The sequence below is a fragment of the Micropterus dolomieu genome, linkage group LG14 (assembly GCF_021292245.1).
Source record: "Micropterus dolomieu isolate WLL.071019.BEF.003 ecotype Adirondacks linkage group LG14, ASM2129224v1, whole genome shotgun sequence".
Lineage (NCBI taxonomy): Eukaryota > Metazoa > Chordata > Actinopteri > Centrarchiformes > Centrarchidae > Micropterus > Micropterus dolomieu.
In genome coordinates, this window is record NC_060163.1 from 25,160,996 (window position 1) to 25,186,258 (window position 25,263).

Genomic DNA, 25,263 nt, shown 5'->3' on the forward strand with positions numbered 1-25,263 from the left:
TGAATTTGTCCATTTAATTTTTTTTTTTTTTGCAAAACAAATCATTTTCACAGAATGAGTCATAATTCACAGGGCAGAGTGGGAAGTAATTTATGTAACTTGCTGCAGTGGTTTTGATGCCGGTGGGAAATTGAGAGTGTGTGAATTTTGTCTTTGGCCAATGATTTTATGAGAACATGGTTCATACTATATTATCCATAACTTACGCTCCCTAGAGAGGCCTAACTGAAGTGGAGCAGAGTTGCAAGTGTATGATGCATTCAAAGATATGGTGGGTCAGGTACGCAATTTTTTGAGCCGTCTGTCAATATTCTAGAATAAATGGGCACCTACAACTGCACTGAATAAATACAAGCTAAGAATTATTACTTAATTATTACTTTTTCACATGTACATTTAACAACTACATCTAGCATGAGGCTGTGGCTAAGGCCACATTTGAATGCTAACAAAATAATAAGTTTATCATAAAAGCGTTAAAGCAGGATTAATAGATTTTTGCTTCTAGGGGGCAGAAAAACTCCATAACAAACTGACAAACAGCCCTGACATATTAACATCTTAGAAAATGTATTATGCTTAACATGATAGCTAAACATCGCCTATGCATCCTCCTTTTAGCTCTGGTTTGGGCACCAAAAACTCTTGAGAAAAATGATTTGGTTCTTTAGCTGCTAGATGTTTCACTTTCTTCACCAGCTCGTGTCTTAACTCTGTATCTGCCGTTTAGTGGTGGTCATTTAGCATATTGTGGGTTTATGAGAGCTTATTAACTGAAAACAGCTGCCTGCCGTAGCTGGAAATGAGGTTGATGAGAGTGAACCAAAGATGTATGTAAAACCAAAACAATGAGGCTACAAGACTCAGTAGAGCTGCAGAGTGAATTGATATTCATGTTGTTTGTCACTGTCCACAATGGCTCATGAAACAGACCAACTTGTGGGACTTTTGTCACTATATAACTGTACATCAGGAAGGGAATCTCACGTTCAGGTAGCGTGCATCCAACTCAACCTTCTTCTCCAGTTCTGTGAGCAGCTCGTTGTGGAAAGACTTCAGCTGCAAGACACAGGAATATAAAAACCTCAAACACAATGCAACAAACACAAAATTAACTAAACCTCAATGTACAACCACAGTGGATTATTTTCAAAAAGGAATGTGACATGTGTGCTGTTTGTGTTGTGAAATAATGACTTGAAGAGATGCATTTGTGTTGCCATCGGTAATGACACAGATCAGAGAAAAGATGTCTGGTATGTAAATGCATGCCAAAGTCAATTTGCTGTCCCTGTGCAGGTATAGTATGTATGCTTCTCTCTGTGGTGTAAAGGGTGAGTGAGCGAAGTTGAACCACTGTGCGAAATATCTGCCAAAATAAAAACTCATTTAATAATTCACTTATGACATCTACTACACCCACACAACACACTTCAAATGAAAAACAAAAACAAGAAAACAGCTAATCGCATCTACTGTTTCACCATCTTGGTTTTTCTCTCATCGTCCATGATGGGAGACAACATTTTCTCAAACTACTATCAGCGCGATACTTCCTGAAAAAGCAGGAACCCCATGTAATTTAGATTGCATGGAACAGTTGAGTTAATTGCCTAGAAATGTAGACAAAACTGTTAATGAGTCTGAGTAAAAAGCAAGACTAACACTGTAACTGTCACAAAAGTTGTGATATTTTGCTGAACATCACTATTGCATTCTTTCTCAGTCTCTCTGGATAAGATGAGCATCTGCTCAATGCTTAATTTGCACTGTTGTACAAAAACTCATCATTGCTTTGGATCTTTGACATCCATTACCCTCAAGGATGAGATGACATACAATTTAAAATACCCTTGATCACACACTTTGCATAAAGATTGCAACTAGGCTGCTCCTCGCTTCTTCTCTCTTGACTAAATGTTCCCTGCTAATGTTACCACAATTGGCCAATTTACTCGTTGGAAGATTCAAATGTAGATGTTTAGGGGGACTGAATTGAAAACTGTTTTCAGTCTGTAATGGCTGTAATCTACATATCAAAAGAGCTGTAAACAAACTATACTTAGGTGAAACTGCTGGCTTCAGATAATGAAGTACATTATAAGTTATTCACAGTAAAGAGTGTGTCTTGCTGAGTATTAAATATGAAAATATAAATTGGGATGTGGAGACTCCAAAGCAACAGGCCCACAATCTGTTTGGTTCCCAACTCGTGGCTTAAGAAGTGCTTATTTTAGCAACACCACCACCACATGCTCACCATCTCTTCAAGCTGGATCTGGATCTGTCTGTGCACTTCAGCCATCTGGAAGAGCACATCCCCTGCAGGGAGAGGACAAAGAAAAGAAAGACAATAAACAAAAAGAGGGAGGGGAGGAGGAGAGAAAGGAGAAAGTGATATTAAATCTTTCCAATGTCTGTGAGAGCTATAGAAATACATCGTGCAAAAAACCATGCAGCCACACAGAACAGATGAGAGACAGGTGTGTGTGGTGTCAAAGGAGGAGGCAATGGACAAGATGAAACATCTGTCATAATATTGACGAAGCAGACAAAACTCATATCGGACAAAATCAAAAAGAACACTACAGAAATATGCAGCACACAGAGCACAAACAGAATGAACAAAAAAAAAAAAACAAATTACAGAATGTTGTAAATTCTTAAACCTACTGCTAATAAAATACTGCTAATAAACCCACAGGAACAGCATGACAAAAGAAAATCTTTATAAAATCAAGTATTTCATCTTTGCAGTAAGACACATGCTGTACTACAACATAACAGGGCAAGAAACATCAAAAAGCAGAACCCAGAAACAGGTCAAAAGCTAAAAGAAAAAACACAAAGTATAAGTAGAAAGTAAAATGATGATTCATGCAGCCAGGGAGGTGCGTGTCGTTTTAAGATACCTACATGCTGCCTCTTCTGAATATGCAATGCATTGAAAAAAAAAAAAAAAAAAAAAGGAACAAAAAGATCTAGTTTGAGCAAAGAACAGAGGGATAGAAATCTGGAGACAGTGACAGATCAAACCACCCCAAGAAAAATGAGACACATGACAGGTTTCCACACAGAAAAACACACAGACAGGCAATTAGTCAGACCCTCCACTTGTTTACACACTATATACACATACTGTACTGATCTGAGAGCTCAAACCCATACTGGACTTCATGCTGATATTTGAAAGTAAGAAACCTCCAATAATTATGTCAACAATGTTGACATTTTTTTTTATAAATAAATGAAACTCTTTGGACAGAAATATTTATATTATCTGGTTGTTAAAAAGCTGTGACAAAAATATGTACCGAGCAGAGCCTGACCAAAGCATCAGTATGTATGTCAGCCAGAGAAAAGAATTTGCAACACAATTTTATCTTTTCCACTATAAAATGCACAGTACATATCTTGGTCATGATTCTTTTATAACATTTATGAAAAATGTTTGCTTACATCATGTGTTGTCAGGCAAATACTGGTCAATGTGTCATTATAAATTCTCAAACAATCGATATTGATATCTGCCTTAAAAAAATCCAGTATCAATCGAGCTCTAATGAGATATAGGTCTGAGGTAAGATATTTCACAGTTGAACAATAAACTTTACCATCAAACATGACAGTAATAGTAAATATAGGTATAATAATACTAAAATTAAAACTGAACTTACAACACTTTATTCCAGAAAATAAGGGTCAATTATACATACGCATCTTATAACATACTACTATGCAATTTCTTTGCATACCTACTAAACATTTATTATCATACTGACACACTGCTAAAAAATGGCCAGAGATAAATATTCTACAGCTGCAGCACCACCACAAAGCATCGACAGCAAATTTATTCTAAATGAGCCAACTAATATGCATTAATCTACCTGCTGCATAATGTATGCTGACATCAGATAATGTATGTTGCTCTGGCATGAAGTAGCACTGAGTGAGGTGTGTGGGAGGGTGTTAGTGGACTTGGGGACAGTCAGACAGTGGACAGTCAGAGGGGACACTGTGAGAGTGGGCTGTCTGAACAGGATTAATGGGCTTAATGGAAGTGCTGCGGTCATGCAGACAAGACTAAGTTGGAGTAGAAGGGATTTAGGAAAGGTCGGAGCGGGGGTGGGGGGCAGAGGTGGAAATTAAATAAGTGTATATTTACTTAAGTATTGGACTTGAGTTTGAGGTGCTGGTACTTAAACTCAACTACATTTCAGTAGGGACAAAATACTTTTTCCTCCACAACATTTATGATGAAGTTACTAGCTACTAACATTTTACATTAAAACACAAGAAAAAAAGTAGTATCAAACATATCATTCTCTTGCTGCCAATAGGTGGCACTATGACTGAATATCGGCATTTATATGTCCTCAGGCAGGGACTGTTATTAATATGTGAAGAGATAGATTGAAGAGATATCAATGGGAGTAAACTGGGCAGGAAACATTTTTTGACCTGTGCACACAGTACACAAAATAAAACTCCATGCTCTCGACTTCGACACTGCTTTACAGCCACTCATCTGCTTATGAAAATGCTGTGACAGCTATATCACTGTCGAAGTGTTTGACTGCCGCAGGACAGGGCATTAGGAGCAGCGAGGCAGATAAATGCACCGGCGTGTACTTTCAAACTCTCCTTTGATTCTTGGAGGGCGCCCAACACACACTCCATCCCATCCATTAATAAAACAGCCATCGGACAAGCTATGGCGACTGGGCTGCACTCAAGCACCTCAATCCCACACGTTTGTTCAACTATCCCTGTGGGGACATCTCATCGACATAGTGCATTCTCTAGCCCCTTATCCTAACCTTTACCTACAAGTAACATGAACCCCCAAACTAAGCCTTAAAGCAGCTGTAGGGAATTATTTAGAAAGAACTTTTTGGCATATTTGCTAAAGCTGTCACTATATCCTGACCGTAGCCTAGTACATGAGACAGATAAAATTATAATTATCTATCCATCCATCCATCAATCCTCTGGCTCCTCCTACTGCGATTTGCATTGCCTCCGGGCCAGGAATAGTTGGAGGGGCATCTCTGAGCAGACAAGTCGAAGCGAGAGGGATCGTGGTCTTGGATAGACTCGCCGCGGAGAATGAGCCCTACACGGAATGAGGTTTAGCAGGGCCACCGGCTCCTTGTGCTGCTGTAGTAACTTGTGGGTTTGGTGGGAGGGGCTTACTGAAGTGATATGAGCAGCAGAGAGAAGTGGAAGGTTTTACATTGTTCAATTCTTACCGACTGCTGCTTCAACCCTGAAAAAGCAGTCTCTACCCATGAGGAGTGGGAACCACCATTTTTGTCCCCACATTGACCAAAGTCCCCATCAGTTAGTGTTTCTCAAGTTGAAGGCCCCACTGGAACTTTAACTAGAGGGGTATCAGAAAACTGCACTTTGTAAAAACACATTCAAGAGAAGGTGAAATTCATAGCTTATTTGTTTACAGACAATAACATCTTTTCAGGGTTTTGTGTTCCTTTCACTTAAGTGCCTTTCATGTTTCTTTAGTCATGTTAATTTTATTTAGTCACTTTTCAGATTTTAACTCTAAAGAGTTTAATTCTATTTGAATAGTCTTCTGATACGAAGGCTATTCAAATAGAATTAAACTTCTTATTTGTGAATGTTGCACAATATAAAATAAAATCAAAAATGCAAAAACTAATACTTTTTGAGCTAGGAGAATGCACTCAGCAGAGTGCAGATCTCCACCAGGTGCATCTGGGGGCAAGTGGGTGGGAACAACAAAACGTGGCCAGCAACTGACTTGTTTTTAGACTAGCCGATTGTCGGAAATGCCTTTTGTCGTTATGTCGTAAAATGGCGAACACTGCTGAAAAGACTATATAGTCTGCACTCCATCCTCCCCTACAGATCAGTTACTGTACCGAGAGAGGGAGACATCAACTCTCAACAACGCTGCATCTTTATTTCACTCCCTCACTCCTGTTCTGCCAATACGAAGCTGTTCAGCTGGGAATGAAATATAGCCATAGGGTTAACTACGCTTCACACCATGCTTGCTTCCATAAAATGGAGCTGTGGTCATTATTTCTGGCTTTTATAACAGATGTGTTCATCTATAGACTAATTAAGGTTATTCTTCATTGATCCCTGTGGGGAAACATTCTTCTCTCTCACTCATCCTCCTACTCTGGCAGGTCAGGGTACAGCTACAGAACAGCCCTCTGTGAGCCACAGTGTCTCTTCACACTTCAGTAAAGCAGATGGTCAATCAGAGGTCACCCTGCCACCAGCTGCTGTAGCCAAAAAATAAAAATACAGTTTGATTTATTTCCCTCAGGATAATTCTGGTTGAGTCTTATTTTCATAGATTTGAAAAATCTATGAAAATAATAATCAATTATGAAAACATTCACCAATATTTAAAAGAAACGTCTAGGAACGTGGTAGAACAAAGTCCAGAAGGTCAAGAAACACAAGCAGCCGGACTCCCAGACAAGTTTTAAACAAGACAAATGTAAATGCTCCATACTTTTATAGTGCCTTTCTAGTTTTTGCGACCACTCAAAGCGTTTTTACACTACATTGCATTCACCATTCACACACATTTCTACATAGAGCCTAAGTGCTCAAACAATGCTCATACACATTCATACACAGCCACCAGGGGCAGTTTGGAGTTACGTGCAGCCTGGAGGAGCCGGGGATTGACCGCCGATCTTCCGATTAACGGGCAACCTGCTCTACCTCCTGAGCCACAGCCGCTCCAATGGTCATTTGAAAATGAAAGCACCTGAAAAGTTCCCTAATCGCATAGGGAAAGTAAACACAAGTATGTAAGGTGAAAGTTGGACCAGGAAGTTCCTCCGTAAACTGATGGATGTTTATAATTGACAGTTTTGGTAATTATTTTACCATTTGACTTTTCTTTTTTTTCCCCCCCTTTTCTGCTTCTCTGCCCATCTGAATTCTTGCTTTAGCAATCTTGCCGTGTTCCCAGATTTTAGAAATGATGAGACCCAAGTTGTAACACAGCCAAATTATCCTTTAAAAAAACACAAACAAAAAAAAACAAAAAAACACCATCATTCTGTAAGTTAAAAATCCGTAAACAGCCAACAGCTCTGAGGTCTGTGTCAGCATGTTCTGATACAATGACTTTGTCCATCAGATCCCCAAATTCCTAGATATTCTTGTTTCATTGCACCAGACGAAATCCAAAATCCTCTCCACCTTGAATTGTGAAATACTGGACTTCTACCCGCCCAAACTAAGCTGCTTACTGATAATCATAGCAGATCACCACATCTGAGGCTTAGAGGGGAGTAAAGCACTTTGTTGTCCAGCGTACAGGGTCTGGATCAATTAAAGGAGACAAATGCTGTTTTTGTCTACAAAATATTCTCGCAAATCGACAGTGAAGCATGCCTACAACAGCAAGCTGGACACAAAGCCCCCCCCTCCTTTTTGGTCTGACATTCATTGCGGTTCTTGTTATTCCATGCCAGTGTCTACAAATGGAAACTGAAGGAAGGACTTTTAATTGAGTGCATGACCATTTCATCTGGCAAACTAGCAAAATGCCCAGCCCAATTAAGCAAAATAGGCTCGCTATTGTTTGTATAATACTCACAAGATCCATAGTTAAGTCCAAGATTTAGAGGTTTACAGCACACATGGGGAGAAATTACACGACACAGGTGGCACCTAAAAACAGCTTCCAAAATACGACTCACAGAATTAAATTTGGGAATTATGGTTTGTGCATCACACCTGAGAAACCAAACTAGGGTAAAGGTCATTCTGAAACCTCACAATTCTTTAAAAACCCTACGTGATCTCAACTACTCAGCTATTAAAACAAGTGGTCAGTGTTTATATGCATGTGTATGTGCAGTATATATGTGCATTGAGCAGTTCTGACTGCAGGGTGAGAACAGACCCATCACTCAGTGCAGCTAAACCAAGGGCAGCGCTGACATCTGGGTTTATTACCCCAGCTACTTTCCATGTGACTCCTGGGCACAGAGAGACAGAGAGACACAGTTAATGGCCATATGGAGGAAGGTGTTTTATGTAATGTGCGTCTCTGCAGGGACTTTATTATAGGAGCCTGAAAGCAAACACAACCAGCTCTAATCCCCAGAAAGCTGCAGTGGACGGAGTACAAGGTGCTGCAGGGAGATTTGTCTTCTGAAAGCCGCATGATTGACACAGTTTACTGTTGTGCTTCTGCGTCTTTAATTTCTCTAAACATCGGCCGCGTCCCTGTGCACAAAAACAGGACTTGTGCACACATTTCCACTACAGCTGAAACAATTCCTTATAAATATTTACATTTTAAGCATCTGCTTGACTTAAAAAAAAAAAAATGACTCGACAATGACAAGTTTTTGTACATCGGCAGTCCAGCATGAAAGAATATAATCCTGCAAATGCGCTGGCAGTAATAAAGAGGCTCAAATGTTTAAGCCAACCACGCTGTCAAAAATGTTCCTAGTTATAAATTACAATAACAGCACAAATCCTTGCAATCTGATAACACATGCGTGAATGTCATGTCAAAAATGGGCTCCGGTTGATATATTTACTTCTACAGTGTATTGAAAAGAAAAATGAACCATTTAAAAAAAGAAATCAGGCTACAGAAGATCAATAGGAATGACCAGCTATACATAATCATTACAGGGTGGTTGATGAGGTGCAAAATAGAGACTGATTATCTGACACAGCAGACGCAAGCTGGATGCCAGGGATGGAGGGAAAAGAGGGATGAAGGTGAGGAGGGGAAAGACAGATATAAAATGCAGCTTTTTGTGTTTTGACAAACACAAATCGACCTCAGCTGGTCAGTAACGATGCTTGGTATCTAACTCATCATTTCTTGCCTTTTAAAAAAAAAAAAAAAAAAAAAGGTGTGGCAGACAAGAAAAGAGGTGGAGAGTCACTGAACGCTTCACCCTACAGTTAACAAATGGTTCTACTATGTTCAGTTTTTCATTTTTTAAACCGGGAAATCCTCAAGATTATGGGGGAAATGAGTTCAAAAAACAAACGAGTTCCTGTCTTTTGTCCCTTGATTTTGTCTAAAAAAAATAAAAAAAAAAAAACAAATATTGGGTAGAACAGTATGTACGTTTGTGTGTGAGATCTGGATGTTTGGCAACCACTTTCATTCTGCAGAGCCTCAGATCAGGGTCGTTACTTCACATTATTAGCAGCATCATTAAGTCAACATTTGGCCGAATCCCCACATCAAGGACACTGCGACACCTCAAGGACAATTTATGAAGCCTAACACGTTATTAAAGCCACATTAACACCCTATTCCATTAATTTGCTCGATCAAACACTACACAATCCCTCCCTGATCTCTTTTTGTAACTTAACTGGCACTCAAAAAGATGTATAGCCTTGTTGACAAGACAGCTTCTTTGAAAGTGCTGATGAATTTGACACAAGACAGAAACATAGAAAAAAAGCCGTTGACAGGTGGTGTGGGTTGTGGTAATGAATGGCGGGTGGGGGTGATCAAAGTGCTGGTGCCCGGGCCTGTGTGCTGTGTTGCCAGCGAGGTTTTGAGTCGACCAGTGACTGTCTGAGGGCTGCTAATGAGCCGGGAACAAATCACTGTCTCACCTTCCTCTTTCTTCTGTGCCTCTCTTCATTACGTGTCCCTCTTTTCTTCCTCTTTTCCCCCCCCCCGAGCCCTCCCTCACTTCCAGAGGTGACTCGAGGACAAGGACTTTCTAAAGGGCAGAAACAGTAAGGGAAAGCTAAACAGGTACAATGGAGCTGTTCTAATGACGTGCAGACAGACAAAGGATCGCTATGTCTCCCATTTGAGATTTGTCACTTGGGTTTTGGTTATTAAACAGTAAGTTGAGCCCGGATGGAAATTAAAATACATGGGGGGGGGGGCGTGGCACAAAACTAATGAATTGGCAACCTGTCCAGCGTGTACTCTGCCTCTCGCTCAATGTCAGCCGGGAATAGCTCAAGCCCCCCGGGGACCCTGCACCGATAAGCGGTTATAGATGATGGATGTCTATGCCATCGCAGGACCTTTACATGCTTCAATTCCTCCCTAATGCCCCACTACAGTTGTTAAAAATACCCTACGGGTTGCCCAAAGTGTCCCTCTGATTGCCCAAGTGTCCATATGATTGGACAAATGCCACTCCAATAGTCACTGCCCCACTACTTCCTGAGCCCCTGCTGATCGAAGTGCCCCTTAGCCCCCAGCCAAAATGCTGGTGGGGACAGAGAGTTTTTGTAGTCTACAAAAACGTAGTAGTGTGGATGTAGCCTTAGTGGCTTTAGTAATCCCCTTGCTTGGACAAAGTACCTCTTAGGTTTGGCCCACTTGCACCACTGGTTTGATCAAGTGTCCTTCTAGTGCCTGGGTCCTTGCAGTAGGCCCAACAGACAGGCAAATTGCCCCACTGGTTGGTCCAAAAGTGCCTGTGGTTACCTTGTTACTGTGGCCTTTAAGCAAAAACAAATCCAGAGCCTGCACGGTTAAAAGTTCCCTTTGTCATTTTTGCCTCGGCCCCGTTAGAGGCGGTCCATGTCTTTGCAGAAAGATAAACACTCAAATTACACATTTATAGTTTTCCCATCCATCTTTCTTGTCTTGAGATGAAACCAGAACATTCAGATGAAAAAGGCTCAATCATCCTGTTCTGCGACAGCACATCACCAATTCCTCATCGACATGCACCACAATTAAGTGTAAACTCCAGTAACATCGCTCACGTCCGACTTTGTTCACAACTAGTCATCAGCTGGTGATTCAAAATGCCATAATCAATCATTTAAAAAGGTTGGACACAAGCAGAAACCGTCCCCTGTTGGTTAATGTGCGTCGGAGTAGCAGAACTATTACATTGTAAGATGACAAGGCGGGGGGAAAAGGAGAAAAAAAATAAAAATATAAAACGCTTTTTGAAAGAGTGCTCTCGCTGCAGTTTCCCTTTACACAGAGTAAATGCTGGCTGAATTCAGATTGGGGTTGAAGCTCAGGGGAAATTCTGCTTGCGCTGGCTCAGAAAGATGAGGGTTATGGCAAGGTCACCGCTTTTTCTTCAAACTTAGCAGCGTAGATTTCAAGCAAGACAGTTGAAGTGAAAACAATAGAGAATATTGTGGAAGAATTTCCCTGAGAGACGCACCGTGACTCAGCAATAAGACAGCGTTGTCTCAGAGTGTCGCTGAGGATGTTGCTTCACTATCCTTGTTTATGAGTGTTTATTATTGCTTTCATCTTTTGTTTTCTTTACCTCTGCTTCCAGGCGCAAGTGCTCATATATCTGCTGCCGTCATCCAGTTGTGCAGCATGAGCTGTGATTTAAACCACTTCTATCTCTGACAAAGTGTAATAATTTGAGAGACAAATGGTCATTTTGACTCACCTTAATTGCATTCTCCCCTGCTGTTGCCCACACAGTGATATCACTGCTTGTATCTGAGATTATTCCCATCTGTGAAGCCTGTTATCCTTTAAGAGTATGGCTGATGAAGAGGAGTAAGATGCCTTGAAGGCCAACACTCTTCTAAAATCATGTTCCTATGAATTAATTAACTAAAGGCTAATAGTTTTCTGGACCTCAAATTTGACCATGTGAATTAACCTCAAATTGTTTTAATGAGATGGATTTTATGCTAAAGCATGTTCAGTCCTTAGCAATATATGAGAGAATGATGAGAATTAGAAGAGAAGGATGAAAGGAAAATCTAATTAGAGTGAGGATAAAATATGTGGATGCACCATGTAAATCAGCTCATGGTCACAAATAGGGTAGTAGTTGGAGTTATAGTGGGAATTGGTCAGGAATGTTTAGGTCTCAAAATTGGTTTTTAATCTTGGCTTTTAATAATTACAATATCTGGGAATTTACCTGTTTTTATGTCCGAGTCAGAAGATGACTTAAGTAAAGTTTGCTTTCTTTAAAATCACTTTGGTTTATAACGATTAGCTCATTTGCTCAATATTTTTCCCCAGAAAACATTTCCAGGGGCGAAATTCTGAAAACGTCAAAAAAAAAAAAAAAAAAAGAAAAAATTTTTTAGATGATTCTTGTAGAATATAATGAACGGATGTCTTAAAAAAAAAAATTCTATGTAATATTTCATAAGATTGTTGACAATTTTATTTATAATATTATATTAATTAACATTTCTTACATTCAGTCAGGAAACATTTCCCATTGTTAGTAGATTAATCACTGTTATTGCTGCCTATCAGGGTCAGAATACTCTAAAGCTTTACCTAACCAGGAAAACGTTTAACAAATTAAAAATACTCTCTTTCTCAAGACTATAAACATCTGAAGTAAAACTCTCCACGTTTAAGTACTGCAAAGACTGATTTTGACATTGTCATCCCTTTTAGAATGGAAAAGAATCTGCACAAAACAACTGCTGGAAGGCCCGAGGACAGGGGATGTGACCGGTCCAGATATATGTATAAAATGAAAGCTCAGCTCTAAAAACCACTGATATGAAATAAGTTACATCCATAGATGTCAAAATGGATGTTTCTTTGTGCCTGAGATCAGACCTGAGTGAGTAACACCTCTGCCCAAATTTTCATGTGAATGGCAGAGCCCTTATATGGTCAGAAAGGGAACGGAAAAGAGACGGAACTGCAGGAGCTTCCCATTCCCCCCCCCCCCCCCCCCCCCCCCCCCCACCACTATGTCCATATTTAGTATACGGAAGACCGACGATGGCGTTCTCACCGTACTGACATCACCGACAAGCCATTTTTGGGCAGCAGATGAAGCATTGTACTCCGTCTCTCCTCCGAAGCGGCTCCATCAGAGGCGTTTCGTTTAATCTATTTTTAGAAATGTGTGCAGAGTCGGCGTGTTCTCCCAGGGCTGCCTGAGCTCCCACATCAATGCGGGGGCATTCGCAGACACAGAGAGAGCCATAGTGAAAGAGGAGAGGATGAGTGGAACGATACTCCACACTGCAGTCATGGAGTGTCTTGTCTCTCCACACAGGGAGTCATGCAGCAGAGCAGTTGTTCAAATTCTGACAGCATTGTGTAAATTAGGAATAGCTGAATGAAACAGAGTGAGGCATAGTTTCCTCTTCCTGTCCCGAGGTGTCAGGGCTGTGTGGTATCAGCTGTACTAAAGGATAAACAACACCACTCTGCATAAACAAGTGTCCACATGAGGGGATGTGAGTCACTTAATTTTGGCCAACAAAAGTGAATGATAATCATGTAATGTTTTGTCTTAATGACAAAGCACAGCCTGCTCTGGCATGCGAGGGTGTACACTTGTGCAGTATGTATGTATTTATGCATGCATAACAGGAAACCGTTTCCCTTCCTCTGCTGCCACTTCTAAAAGGGACAGTAAATTACCAGTGTTCCAGTGAAAACAACAAGCTACAGTCGCACACAAAGCTTTTCCAGAGTGCAGCAACGAACATCTGCGTGTAATAACTTTATTTGCAGTTTTCATCATTCAGATGTATTATTGATAACAGGAAATAGAACATTGGAGGTTGGGTATTGGGAAGCAGGCAGGACCTTATGTTGCAGAATCACCAAAGTGAGGACATCAAACTCAAGTGCAAACATTAAACTAGTTCATGGGTAAATGCTGATTTTGTTTTTTTGTGTAATGACAGCAAAAGCTGACACCTAAAATCGCTATAGTCATTGAGGCAAGCTTTCCATCAGGGACGACCTTCAAACATCCGCCTTCAGCACCGCCAATAAGCCTCCATATGTTGACACTGATCTTTATGTTTTGGACTTAACCAAGAAAAAAAATAAAAGACCCACACAATATACCTCATGATGCAAATGACAAGCTACTGCAGCCTAAAATCTGATGAAAAGCATATTTCTTTTCACACTCAAATAATAGTAAAATAATCTGAAACAGAATCCAGTGAGAACCACAAATATTATAATAATAAAGTCTAAACAATACCAAAACTAACAGCAAGTTGACGTACCGTTTCACTCAGCTGTGGGGGTAAGTAAAGCAACTGTTTATGTTAAGTGTACAATTATTATAATCAACCTACTTCAGTATGAATTTTGGACTAGTAATTTTTAATGGACAAAATTCAAAATAAAATCCATGATTCCACCTTAATGTCAGCTGTTGTATAGACAAAGGTCATGTTGACATAACTTATTTAAATAACATAATGTCTTAAACATGGACGTTAAAACGGTTATAATACAATTTGTTTCTTCTGACCAGTTCTCTCTTTCCTTCAAGGAGAACAGATCTTAGTTGGTTTAGTCTGGATATTATCGGTGATGCTAATGAAGTAAGTTAATTTGTCAGTCCAGTGCTTCCAAACCCTACATGATGTTCTTTACTTTCTCCATCAAGCTCAATAGCTCAAACCCAACTCCTAGTCTTCTTATTTCACCCAGTCATGTTCATGTGTTCATGTGCTAATGCCATTAGCTGCTGTTCATCTTAATACTCTGACTGTACTCACTGAAACAATGTACTTAATCAGAGTTAAGTCTGGAAGAAAGGCCCCGTCACCTCACGAGTTCTAGCAGTTTAAAGTCCAGCCCTTTTAATTCAGCTCCGTCGCGCCCCCTCCTTTTCCCCCCTCAACAAATCCTAATTAAATGCACAATTACAAGTCGGCCACAATTTACAAATCTGCCTTTTAGTCCTCAGCCAGGGTTTTACCTTCCACTTCATAATTGAAGAGCTATTCGCACACATGGCCCTATGGTCTCAGTTAGAGACACGTGCCAGCTGAGGAAATATTCAGCCACACACCCCCACAGGCACAATACTTGTTATCTGCTAATTAATAAGCTAGCAGGCTTGCAACTTCTTTTACTTTACTATATGCCACAACAGAGCAAAAAAAAAAAAGGAGAAATCCTGATTTTTAGCAAACCATCACCTCTCATTCTTATAATAAACAGGCCACAGGAGACTGATTACTTTATAACAGATCAATAAATCTGTCTAATAAGGAAATTGTTGGATTATTATCTTCCATCAGCCCTTCCAATGTATGTTTAACCATTCAGTGTTTTCTTAAATATATATTAAAAAAAAATGCAGCTGTAAAACTATGCTGAAAAGATGCATTCATGTGCATTTGTAGAGAAAAATGGCTTCAGAAGTCAGCTCATGAGTGAGTTTCGGGCTCCCCACTTGTAAATCACCCTACCAATAAACAAATACTGCATCTGTGAGAAAAGTCGTCATCCCTATATTAATTTGGCATTAGCAATCCTACTAAAACAAAATTTTTCCACTCTGCATTTTTCAAGGTAATTTGCATTTTCTCAGATAATTTACTGAAGCCGTGAGGCTCAACACAAGTTTTGGAATATGCTAAAGCATCCACAAAGCGATAAGCATCGTCAAAACAATTTCCCTTTCTGTCTGCACAGAGCACAGCTGCTCTGAGCCCTGATGATACGTGGAGACTGCATCAATCCATTCTGCACAGCCTAGTCTGTCATTTCACTGGAGGCAGAGGCAGGTTCTGCAGAGTGAAAGGGCTGCTGAGTCATGGTTAGGCTGCCAGAAAAAGAAATAGTAAAAAAAACAAAAATAAGGATTCACAAAAACAGGCAACACATGCAGACAAAAGACAACAAAAGCACCATCATGCAAGACAGAAAACATGAAAGGCACAACAGCAAAACAATCAAGCTGATGGAAATGAGGATGTACAGATGGGATATACTGTTAAGCAGTCTGCACACCAAGTCACAATTTATCAAATTCATTTTTTAAAATTTGCCATTCGGACACAAAGATCTTGCATACTGACTCTGATGCATTTCTTTCTCCAAAGCAAAAATACGCACTACATAATGACTGTACTTTACTATCCAGGTATAACTGTATGAATACAAAGTTTTCCTTGCTGAAACAATTTATGACACATGGAGTTGTTAACATCTGCAGAAAAACAAAGTGGAATTTACATTTTAATGTCCAATACGACAGTAATGGTCTTGGTTTACAAAAAGCCTTTACTTATCTTGTGCAGATGTGTGTAGGTTGAATCATTGCAGGGTTATAGCAGGAAGTAGATGAACCTCTGTCTTAAAACAGTGATCTTAAAGCAGCTGGAATAAGATCACTGTATACGAATTATGGCCTTGAAGCTGAATGGAGGGGCAGCAATGAGTTTTTCACTATACGAAATTAGAGTTGGCGCACAAGCTCGACTGAGAATTTATTCAAAGGGACGCGGGCAGGAAAAATGAAATGAAGCTCCTGAAGAAGCGCGAGAATGCACCCAAAAAAGATCTCACCATGAATAATGAATGCAGCTTTTATATCCTCTGTATTCGCTTCGCATATAAGCATTTTACCATCCCCTCACCATCTCTCCCCCATTCCTTCCTCTGCTACCCCATTTCAGTCCACGCCTGCTGCTATCTTAAGTCACATCAGGGTAAAGAATCGAAAAGGATGCAGTGATCCAGGGCTAACACTCTCATCACACACTGTGCAAAGTTGTGTAACCAAGTCACATGCCGCAGAGTGCAATGATGATATACAGATCTGCCTTACTTATAGGCAGATGTTCCTACTTGTGCATCTACTAGAAATGGGCCTTCAGTTCTTACTTATGAAAATTATCACTAAAAAAGGCAAGTCTATAAAGAGCAGAACCAGAGCTGATCCAACACACAGAGCTGAGCGAGCTGGGAATGTTGTTCCTCACATCCTGCTGGATGCAGCAGGCAAACAGGAAGAATTTTTATTAGTATTGTAAAAATATTGAGGGCCTATTATGAACAGAGAGCAAATCCACTGCACCATGTGTGCAGTTGTGAATATCAAATGCCAGAAAAATTTGTGAATATTTTATTTGCTCACAGCAGTACAACATAAAAAACAACTGGAGAGCCTTTATCTTTCCTGATTGTGAGGCAAACAAGATATTAACCAAATGGGCCTGCTGTGACAAACATACAGAATTAATTCTTCCTAAATTAGTATGTTTCTGATTGTATGAATTGGGGGTGATAATGCATCAAATGAGCTCAAAACTGCAGTAAGAAGAAGTCCATTGCTCCGTTTTTAGGATTTAGGTATTAAATTACTAGAAAAATGCCAGTATATCTATCTATCTATCTATCTATCTATCTATCTTTTCAGGTTGGTTATCAGCTGCTTCTGCTCTACAGCACAAGCCATTCCATTTACCATCTGCTTGTGCAACCCCCCTCCACCCCACCAGGGGCGCTACAGCCACTACGAGGACTCACCAAGATCCTTAGAGCCTTGACTTTCGCTGGCCATCTCGCCCATCCGCACCAGAGCGTCGAAGTAGCCCTTTGCAGCATATGTGACACCTGGAAACATGGAAGCATTGGGCATCAGATCAAGGGTGCGGAGTTGAAATGATGTCTTCTTCAGCTCTGCAACCCTCCCCTACAGCCCCCCCCCCCCCCCCCCCCCCCCCCCCCCCCCCCCCCCCCCCCAAGAGAGGTAAGGTTGGGCATGGGAAATAAAGAGCGACAGGCGGAAATGGAGACCAGGCAGGCAAAGAAAAAGCTCTATGGAGGTAACTACAGGAAGCAGAGAGAAAGCTATAGAGACTAATCTCAAGCACAGCAAGTTAAAAGGAAAACTTATCTTCAGCACAAACTACTTTGGAGTAAGCCTTATAAATTTATAAAATTATTATTTTACCCAAATTATAGAAACACATTTCTTGCCCATCATGGTATCTAGCCAGGAAACAGCCATCTCTAACCTATCTCTTATTCTGTGTTCACACTGAAAGTGAATCCAGAGTTTTGCGAGACTTTATGACATACAAAAGTCAATGCAAAGATGCAAAGTCTTGCGAGTTCAGCGGTGCGGAAGATGCGTTTGCTGCGACATTTGAGAAATTTGCATGACACTATGTTGCGAAAGTCTATCTGCAGTGAGACGTCACAGACGACTTCAAAGCGTTGTTTGGGGAGGACCAGGCAGAGCGGGGGAGTGAAAGGACGCTGGCCGGTGGAGAGCTGCTGAGGTAAGGGAAAGTGTAGGAGAAAGAGCCGGGAGCAGCGCTGCAGCTTTTGGACAAATAAACGCCTGTTGGTTAGCGTTGGTTGGTACCCAGAGCTCTGTTGGACTACTTCATTTATATAAAAACCGGACATTACATGGGGGGAAAGACTACCTGGTGAGTTCAGAAAATGTGTCTGTAACTTTATTCCAGCTATCGTGGTACTGTAATGTGAACAAGTTAGCATAACCCTGATCGATCCGAACACCATTGAGAAAACAAACCTTTTAAAATGTGTTGTTCTGCTGACAGACCTGACAAAGCATGAATTCATATATTTAACAAAATCGGCATCATATTGCAAAAAATAAAATTGCAAAAAATTGCATTGTATGTGAACACCGCGTTAAACTTTTGCCATGACTGATTGGGCTTTGGTAGCCGGTTCCATCTTAGATCAGATTCCAGGTTGGTGAAATAAGCTATAATATAAAAGGAATTGCTAAGCTTAGGAGGTCAACAAATCTTTTCTGTCCTCCCTTCTCATTTTTATTAAAAAGTGCAGCATACGAAACATTCAGGTTGCAGGCCTCCTGTTTTTAGCTGGCACAGAATACGATGAAGCCTGTTGAAATGACGTAGCTAATTAGTGTTAAATCCATGAGTAACTTCCCTAAAGGCCATTCTCTAGTTAATAGGCTCTCTGTAAGATGGAGTCTGCACTTAGTAAAAGATGAGATGTCTGTTGTCAGGCCGAACAGCCCTGCATTAAAACAATGCAAGAGGCTGAGCTGGAGGGGATATGTTATTTGAACTCCAGGTGAGACAATGACATAAGATTCAGGAAGTCCAGTTTGAGTAAGAGATCCAAGCACATACAAGTTTGAAGGCTTATCTAACGGCAACACACTGCACAACTGTTTATAAAATTCTGTAAGACAGGATTTTACAACTGAAGTTATCACGGTGGCAATCATTTTAAAATCACACAATGCGTGTGAGTTGTCTGTCTGGACACCATCTCTTCCAGTCACGACAGACTGGAAGATTCGTCTATAGCGTAATAATCTTGCTGATTGTGTCACATCCGTTTCTGTAGAAAAATCTCCCAGAAAATCTTTCATGTAAATCATATCAATATTTTAAGTCAAATCAGTTTAATAGTTCTGAACAGCCAAACCCTTTGAGACCAAAAAAAGGTGTGTGATGCAATACTGGGATTGATGAGATTTAATAAAAAGTAACAAACCCCAACCCTAGAAGTCGTTCCGGAAGGGACTTGAGTTTAATTTGTGCTACTTGAAGCATTAAAAACTTAAATTTCAGCAGGTAAATGAAAAATATCTACGTGGTTATATGGCTAGTTACCTCTATGGGTATGCAAAAAAAAGGAAAAGAAAATATAATATAAATAAAAAACAAACACACACTATGGTGCATTGTCACACAAGCCAGAAACACAGGTTGAGACATAACGCTGACTCAGGCCTTAATGTCGGACACGATGGCCTCAAGCAGCAGCGATGGTGAATTAAAGGTCAGGAGTTACCCACACAAGCACTGACAGCCATGATAACAGAGGACACATGTCCATTCAGGAGATCCATATGGATGAGGGCTGAGTTTATTACAGGGTCATCATGCTGATGGGTGCAGACTCGTGCAGAATCCCCAAGAGAGGGGAAACATGACATTTATATCTCCACAAGGAAAACAATGTAAATCTATTCTGAGCTCAAGTTCATTTCTAGTCGTTTGCGTGACGTGGGTCCACAGAGACACTAAGCGAAGTAAGTTATTGTTCTGAAAATGAAGATGGCGTCTGGCTGCTCTCTCTGTAAACATACCTAATTTAATTTCTTTCAATAAGACAATTTTGAGACAACTTCTGAAATAAAAGAAGTGAAAGCAGGCCAAGTTATCAAAACCATGAACTGAGATAAAAGCCAGTAAATCTCTACACAGCGGTGCAACCCTCCCCGGTAAGCTGTGACAGAGAGACAAGCCAAGACCATGTCCTGGCTTTTGCTAAGCCTGGTTTGAGAACAGCCAGGTGGGATATAAGAGTGAGAGAGTGAGGGGATCGAGGTGAGGCTAAGACGGCTGGGGGAGCGCGGCTAATTTAAAGCGATGTCCAAAGAAAACCCAGCTGTGAGTGGAGCGTGGCCAGGTGAGGCAGGACTAGCTTGAGGGGATGCTTTGCTTGTCTGTCAGCTGAAAAGTGACAGAGGGAGGAAAGTAGAGGGAGAATGGGAGAAGGAGGGTTTGCCTGCAGAGAGGAACAGTGATATAAAGCAGATACAGAGCGAAGCAGTGTCAGTGTAAATGAAACACAGACATGAAAGAAGTCTAAATCAGCTTAGATTGGCGATACACAATCAATTTACTTTCCCACTAAAAATCTGGTCTTCCACAACGTCAATCAAATCCCCTCACACACTCCCTCCCAGTAAGCATGGATTTCATGATCTGCAGGCCAAAACATTATCCAGGTTAAAACTAGGCCAAACATTTCATGTAACTTTTGTTTCAGACTATATTTAGTGTAGTTAGGATCTGCATCACACTGAAATTAGTGCTCAAAATGATTACGCAATAGATTTAGACAACAGCATTATAATAGATTAATTTAAACCATTTATCGAGCTAAAATTTCCAGGTTCCAGCTTCTCAAATGCAAGGATTTGGTGCATTCTTCATTGTTAGCTGAATATCTTTGTGTTTCGGTTTTGAACAAGTAACAAAAACACCACATTTTAAAAGATGTCACCTTGGGCTCTGGGAAATTGTGTAAATACACCCATTTGAAAATCACTTTTATGTAATTTAAATCTCAGTAAAACCCAGTTTTAACCTAGAGTAGATGTCTCCTGACCTTCAAACGATGAAATCAGCTCTTTCCCTTTCCCCACACATGTAGCCTCTTCCAGTTGAGATCTTCTCTCCCCACAAACCCACAATATTTTTTTGCCTCACAGCTCCTGTCAACTACAGTGCTGCACTAACCTGAAATAAAGACTTTAATAAAGACTGATGTGGTGCTTTGCCTGAAAGTCTAAGCACCACATCCTAAACCACACTGCCCACATCCAGTCCAGCCCAAATGCTTTTAGACTCGTACAAACAAAACAGATTCTTCACTCCATCATGCAGAAATTCAGTCCCCAGAGATGCAAACCTGCCGCCCCAGTCCTACTTATAAACCGGAGGCTGCACTGGCATTTTTCCTGTGACAATAGATGTCAGTGGGTGCCCAGCCCTGATGTGCTCTACTCCAAACTCTGCCTCTGTGCCGCTGCCTGGCATTGATGAAGTGTAATCCCCACTCAGGGAGTCGCAGGGCTATTTTTAGCCTTATCTATCAGACTGGAGTGAGGCCTCCTTTATTAGTCTTGTGGGCTGCAGAGTCTTCCCTGCACCTCCCCACCAAGAACATGAAGAAGAGCCCTGCTCAACACTGCACACAGGATACTAAGCACAGCTGCACCATCACTGAAAATATGATACGATCCACATAACCTCCTCCCTGCAGAGTGGCATCAAAGAGCCGAGTGGAAAAGAAGTTTTCTTATCAATAAATAAGCTTAACATGCTTGGAGGCATGTCTTATCTGACGACATGTACACGGCAACATTAACTGTGTATCCAGCCTAATCTGGGAGCATGAAATATCAAAATCAACGCTGATTGGGTGACTCTAGTCCATGAAACACTTAAAAAGATGTTGGACATTCTTCAGGACAATGACGAAGACTAATAATTTTTTGTCACATAATTCTCCTCCTTTCTGAATATTTCTCGGTCTTTTCCTCTACCTCCTCCTGTACTTTCTTCTTTTTACCCAGTCTTGTCCTGGATACCAACTCGGTCTGTTCTCGTTTCCTCGGCCCCGTGGGGGAGGACCGTTATTCTCGAGACTCCTCCTGTTCCACTTCCCATTGGCTTATGCTCCACTTAGCTCCCCCAAGACATTTCCAGTGTTTTTGTCTGACCTTGAGCCACTGCTGCATGTACACCTCAATGTCTTTAATCTCTCTCTCACACACACACACACACACACACACACACACACACCCTGTGCGAGCCACAAAAAGCAATGGCAAAAGGACACACAGTAGAGGCGGACATTTAAGATTAATGAGCGACGTGTGGACATGGACATCATCGCAGAGGAACAATCAACCCCAGAGTGTCACCTCTGATAAGCAAATCTTTGACATTTGAAAAACATCTTCAATGTGCAGTATTTATTTGGATGAGATATTCGATGAATGTCTCTGAAGGTGGACTGTGGTCACTTTTGCGACGGAGCAACAAGCTAGCTTCTGTTCAAAGCCAAATAAATACATTAAGTTTAAAAAAAAAGGATTCTAGAGCAGAGTCTGGCTCGATGCAAACGTCAACAACACTAGAAACCGAGTATCTATGTCGTCATCACACCACATCTCTACTTGAGATAAATTAAGAGGATATAAAAGCAGCGCCAAGTGTCGGGTCAGTTGGCCCTCTGCCTGGACTACTGGACAGACAGGAGGAATGAAAGAAGGACGAAAACAAGAAATGGTTTGTGTACTCACTGGTGAGTGCCTTCTCGTAGCTCTTTCCCATGGCTATGAAGTTCCGTAAGCAGGGGTTGAACTGCTCCATGATGGACTAGAAAGGGGGGGGGGGGGAAACAAACAAAAAAAACACAGCACCTTAGGTTAGTAAAATAGCAGGAAAGATACAGATACAAACACTGATATGAGCTACAGTGACAGAGCACCACTCTGTACTGGGGCATGAATACACACAGCAGTCAGCTGAGCCAACCAACGAGGACTGGAGGGATGAAGTGGAGGGAAAAAGAACGAGAAAGGGTACAAGCCACGGGGTGGGGGGAACTTGTGGTGTGTTTGTTTGTGGAGCGGGGACTGTTTCCTCACCTCCCCTGCTGTCTCTATTAAAATAAAACCTGGTTTTGGCTACCGACTCACTCAGCTCAGCAGCAGACCTGGACCCATCACTGTTTCCCTCCATCTCCCTCACACTCACTGATCTCTGGCACACTGTTCGTGCCAATTTTTTTTTTTGAGTTTTAAAAAGGGTCAGGTCACCAAATTAAAAATAAAAACATTTTCTTACCCATCTCTGGTGGTATCTAGCCATTGCATATTGGAGCTTATACAAAAGTTACCTTTTTCTTGGTTCTCTTTTTTGAGATTTGTCTGGCTAGATACAACTAGAGGTAAGACTGTCTTTACCTACCGACGCTTAGCAACATTCATTTATTATTTGTTATATTATGTACTTTCAAACAAGGTCATTCTGTTACAAGCACAGGTCATAAAATTCTTCGATAATAGAAAATATGGAGAAAATGCAAAACAGAAATGATGAAACTACATGTTCTGTTGCAAATGGTATTTGTAAATAATATGATTTTTCAACCAGAATTTGTGTCAGTGTCAATCTCCTGTGTTGATCGTTTTGGCCACTGGCTGCAAACACAACACGGATACATTTTCACCTTCTGAAGCTATTCATCTGCCATTTACAGATCCAGCAGAATCAGAGCAACAACATACTGTCATTTGGAGTCGTGTTTGTCCTCGTTTCAAATGGAAGCCCAGTTTCCGCTCACTTATTGCTTTGTTTTTGTCTTCACCAAGTCGTGAGAAAACTATCTGGCTCCACTATGTTCTCCAGCTAATTTATGCAAGAAACAACTGCCTGCTGCTGCTGGAAATGATGTTGGTGTGGGAGGTGTGGGAGTGAACCACAACAGTAAAGTTACGAGCCGTAACCAAAACAAATGAGATGAAAAACGCCAAGCGCTCTGTAGAGCTGAGCGGAGCTGCAGGGTTGGAGGATCATTTTCTGCGGATTCGCCGCTATGACCTTTTTTTCCAAAAATATTGATTAGTGCAGCTTTATTATTCACCCCAAAACACTTAAACACTTTTGAGAGACACTACAATCCCGTACCAGAATTTTATTCAAAACACCAGAACAGGCCATTCTGAATGGTTGAGTCACCCAAAGTTGCTGGTATCAATTACAAAATTTAAGTAAATATTTTACTGAAAAAATAGTGAGGGAGGAATAACTCAACCACCAGGATCAGAGAAAACAAAGATGAAAGATTCTATGATTAGATAGTTTGAGCAGTAAGCAACACAAGATGTGACTTTGTTAAATGATCCACTTCTGGTTGATCAGACAAAGTAGAACACTCAACAAACTGAGGCCCTCGTTAACAAGTGAAGGAAAAGTCAAGAAGAAAAATACATAATGAGTTTTACTGCCTCTGTCTGCCTTTGCAGTGACTCAACCGCCCCCACAGTCCAAGCTGCCCTTTCACTTCTGCTGCATCTCCAGAAATTTAGAAAAAAACAAACAAAAAATCCACAAAAAAAAAGAAAAAAAAAAAAAACCCAAACCCAATTCTCTCTGACTTTCTTTTCCAACTTTGAAAATGGCAGGATTGTCAAACAAGCAGCACAGGATGGAAGCAATTAAGTCAATATAACTGTATATATTTGTATTGTGCTTTTCACAGACAAGAGTCACAGAGTGCTATTCAACAACATTAACATTCACAGAAGATAAACTGACCACCTGAGCCACAAGGAGAAAGACAAAAAAAACCCACCCACAATAAACATGGCAGCTAATTAAAAAAAACACAAATACATAAATCCACGAAGCAGGATTTGAGCTTATCCAGATAACTTCTGGGTTAACCCTAGGTTTTCAGTACCACGACGGCGGTTCACTTCTTACCGGGGTAGATCGCCATGGTAACTTATGCGAACAGCTAACCTGCTCCGGTTATGTTCCAGATAAGAGATCAACTCTCTTGGGAAGTGACATCACCTGCTTTTATGTTTGTAGGATGATATCGCTATACAAAAGTTTCTCCACATCACCGCAGTAGAGACTGATTGAAAGCCTTTTAAGCCAAGTAGGTTTTTACAATAAGCCTACTTCACGTACAGCTTTGAAATGTGTTTTATAGTTAAAAATTAATTTTAATATGAACTTGGTTGTTTATTTTAAGTTAGTAGCCATCTTAGGCCTGTATTACAGAGACTTGTCATGTACCGTCCCACCTTTTGCCATGTGGGCGCAGGTAATGTGGGTGAGTTTTCAGTTGCCTAAATGTTGAGATTCAACCACTATTTGAGCACATTTTATGGCATGAATTGATTTTCTGTTTCGTTGCTTTATGAAGTTTAGAACAACGTTTAACTCACATAAAATGGTTCCAAATTAATCTGATTTATGAAGTGAGGAGAATTTCTTGTTGAGTTGGAA

The 25,263-nt window shown here is 40.7% G+C and overlaps 1 protein-coding gene across 4 annotated transcripts in view; it reads right to left on the reverse strand.

Moving 5' to 3' along the window:
- LOC123982680 (brain-specific angiogenesis inhibitor 1-associated protein 2-like) overlaps nt 1-25,263 on the reverse strand; it is a 71,432-nt gene that overhangs the window by 28,615 nt on the left and 17,554 nt on the right. For 3 of the 4 annotated variants that reach the window (XM_046068398.1, XM_046068400.1, XM_046068401.1), the window contains exons 2-5: nt 22,542-22,617; nt 17,231-17,317; nt 2,261-2,322; nt 988-1,059 (exon numbers count right to left, since the gene is read on the reverse strand). In XM_046068398.1, the coding sequence (XP_045924354.1) occupies nt 988-1,059; nt 2,261-2,322; nt 17,231-17,317; nt 22,542-22,617 (297 nt within the window). The remainder of the gene's footprint in view (nt 1-987; nt 1,060-2,260; nt 2,323-17,230; nt 17,318-22,541; nt 22,618-25,263) is intronic. The other variant, XM_046068399.1, reaches the window with a different exon arrangement.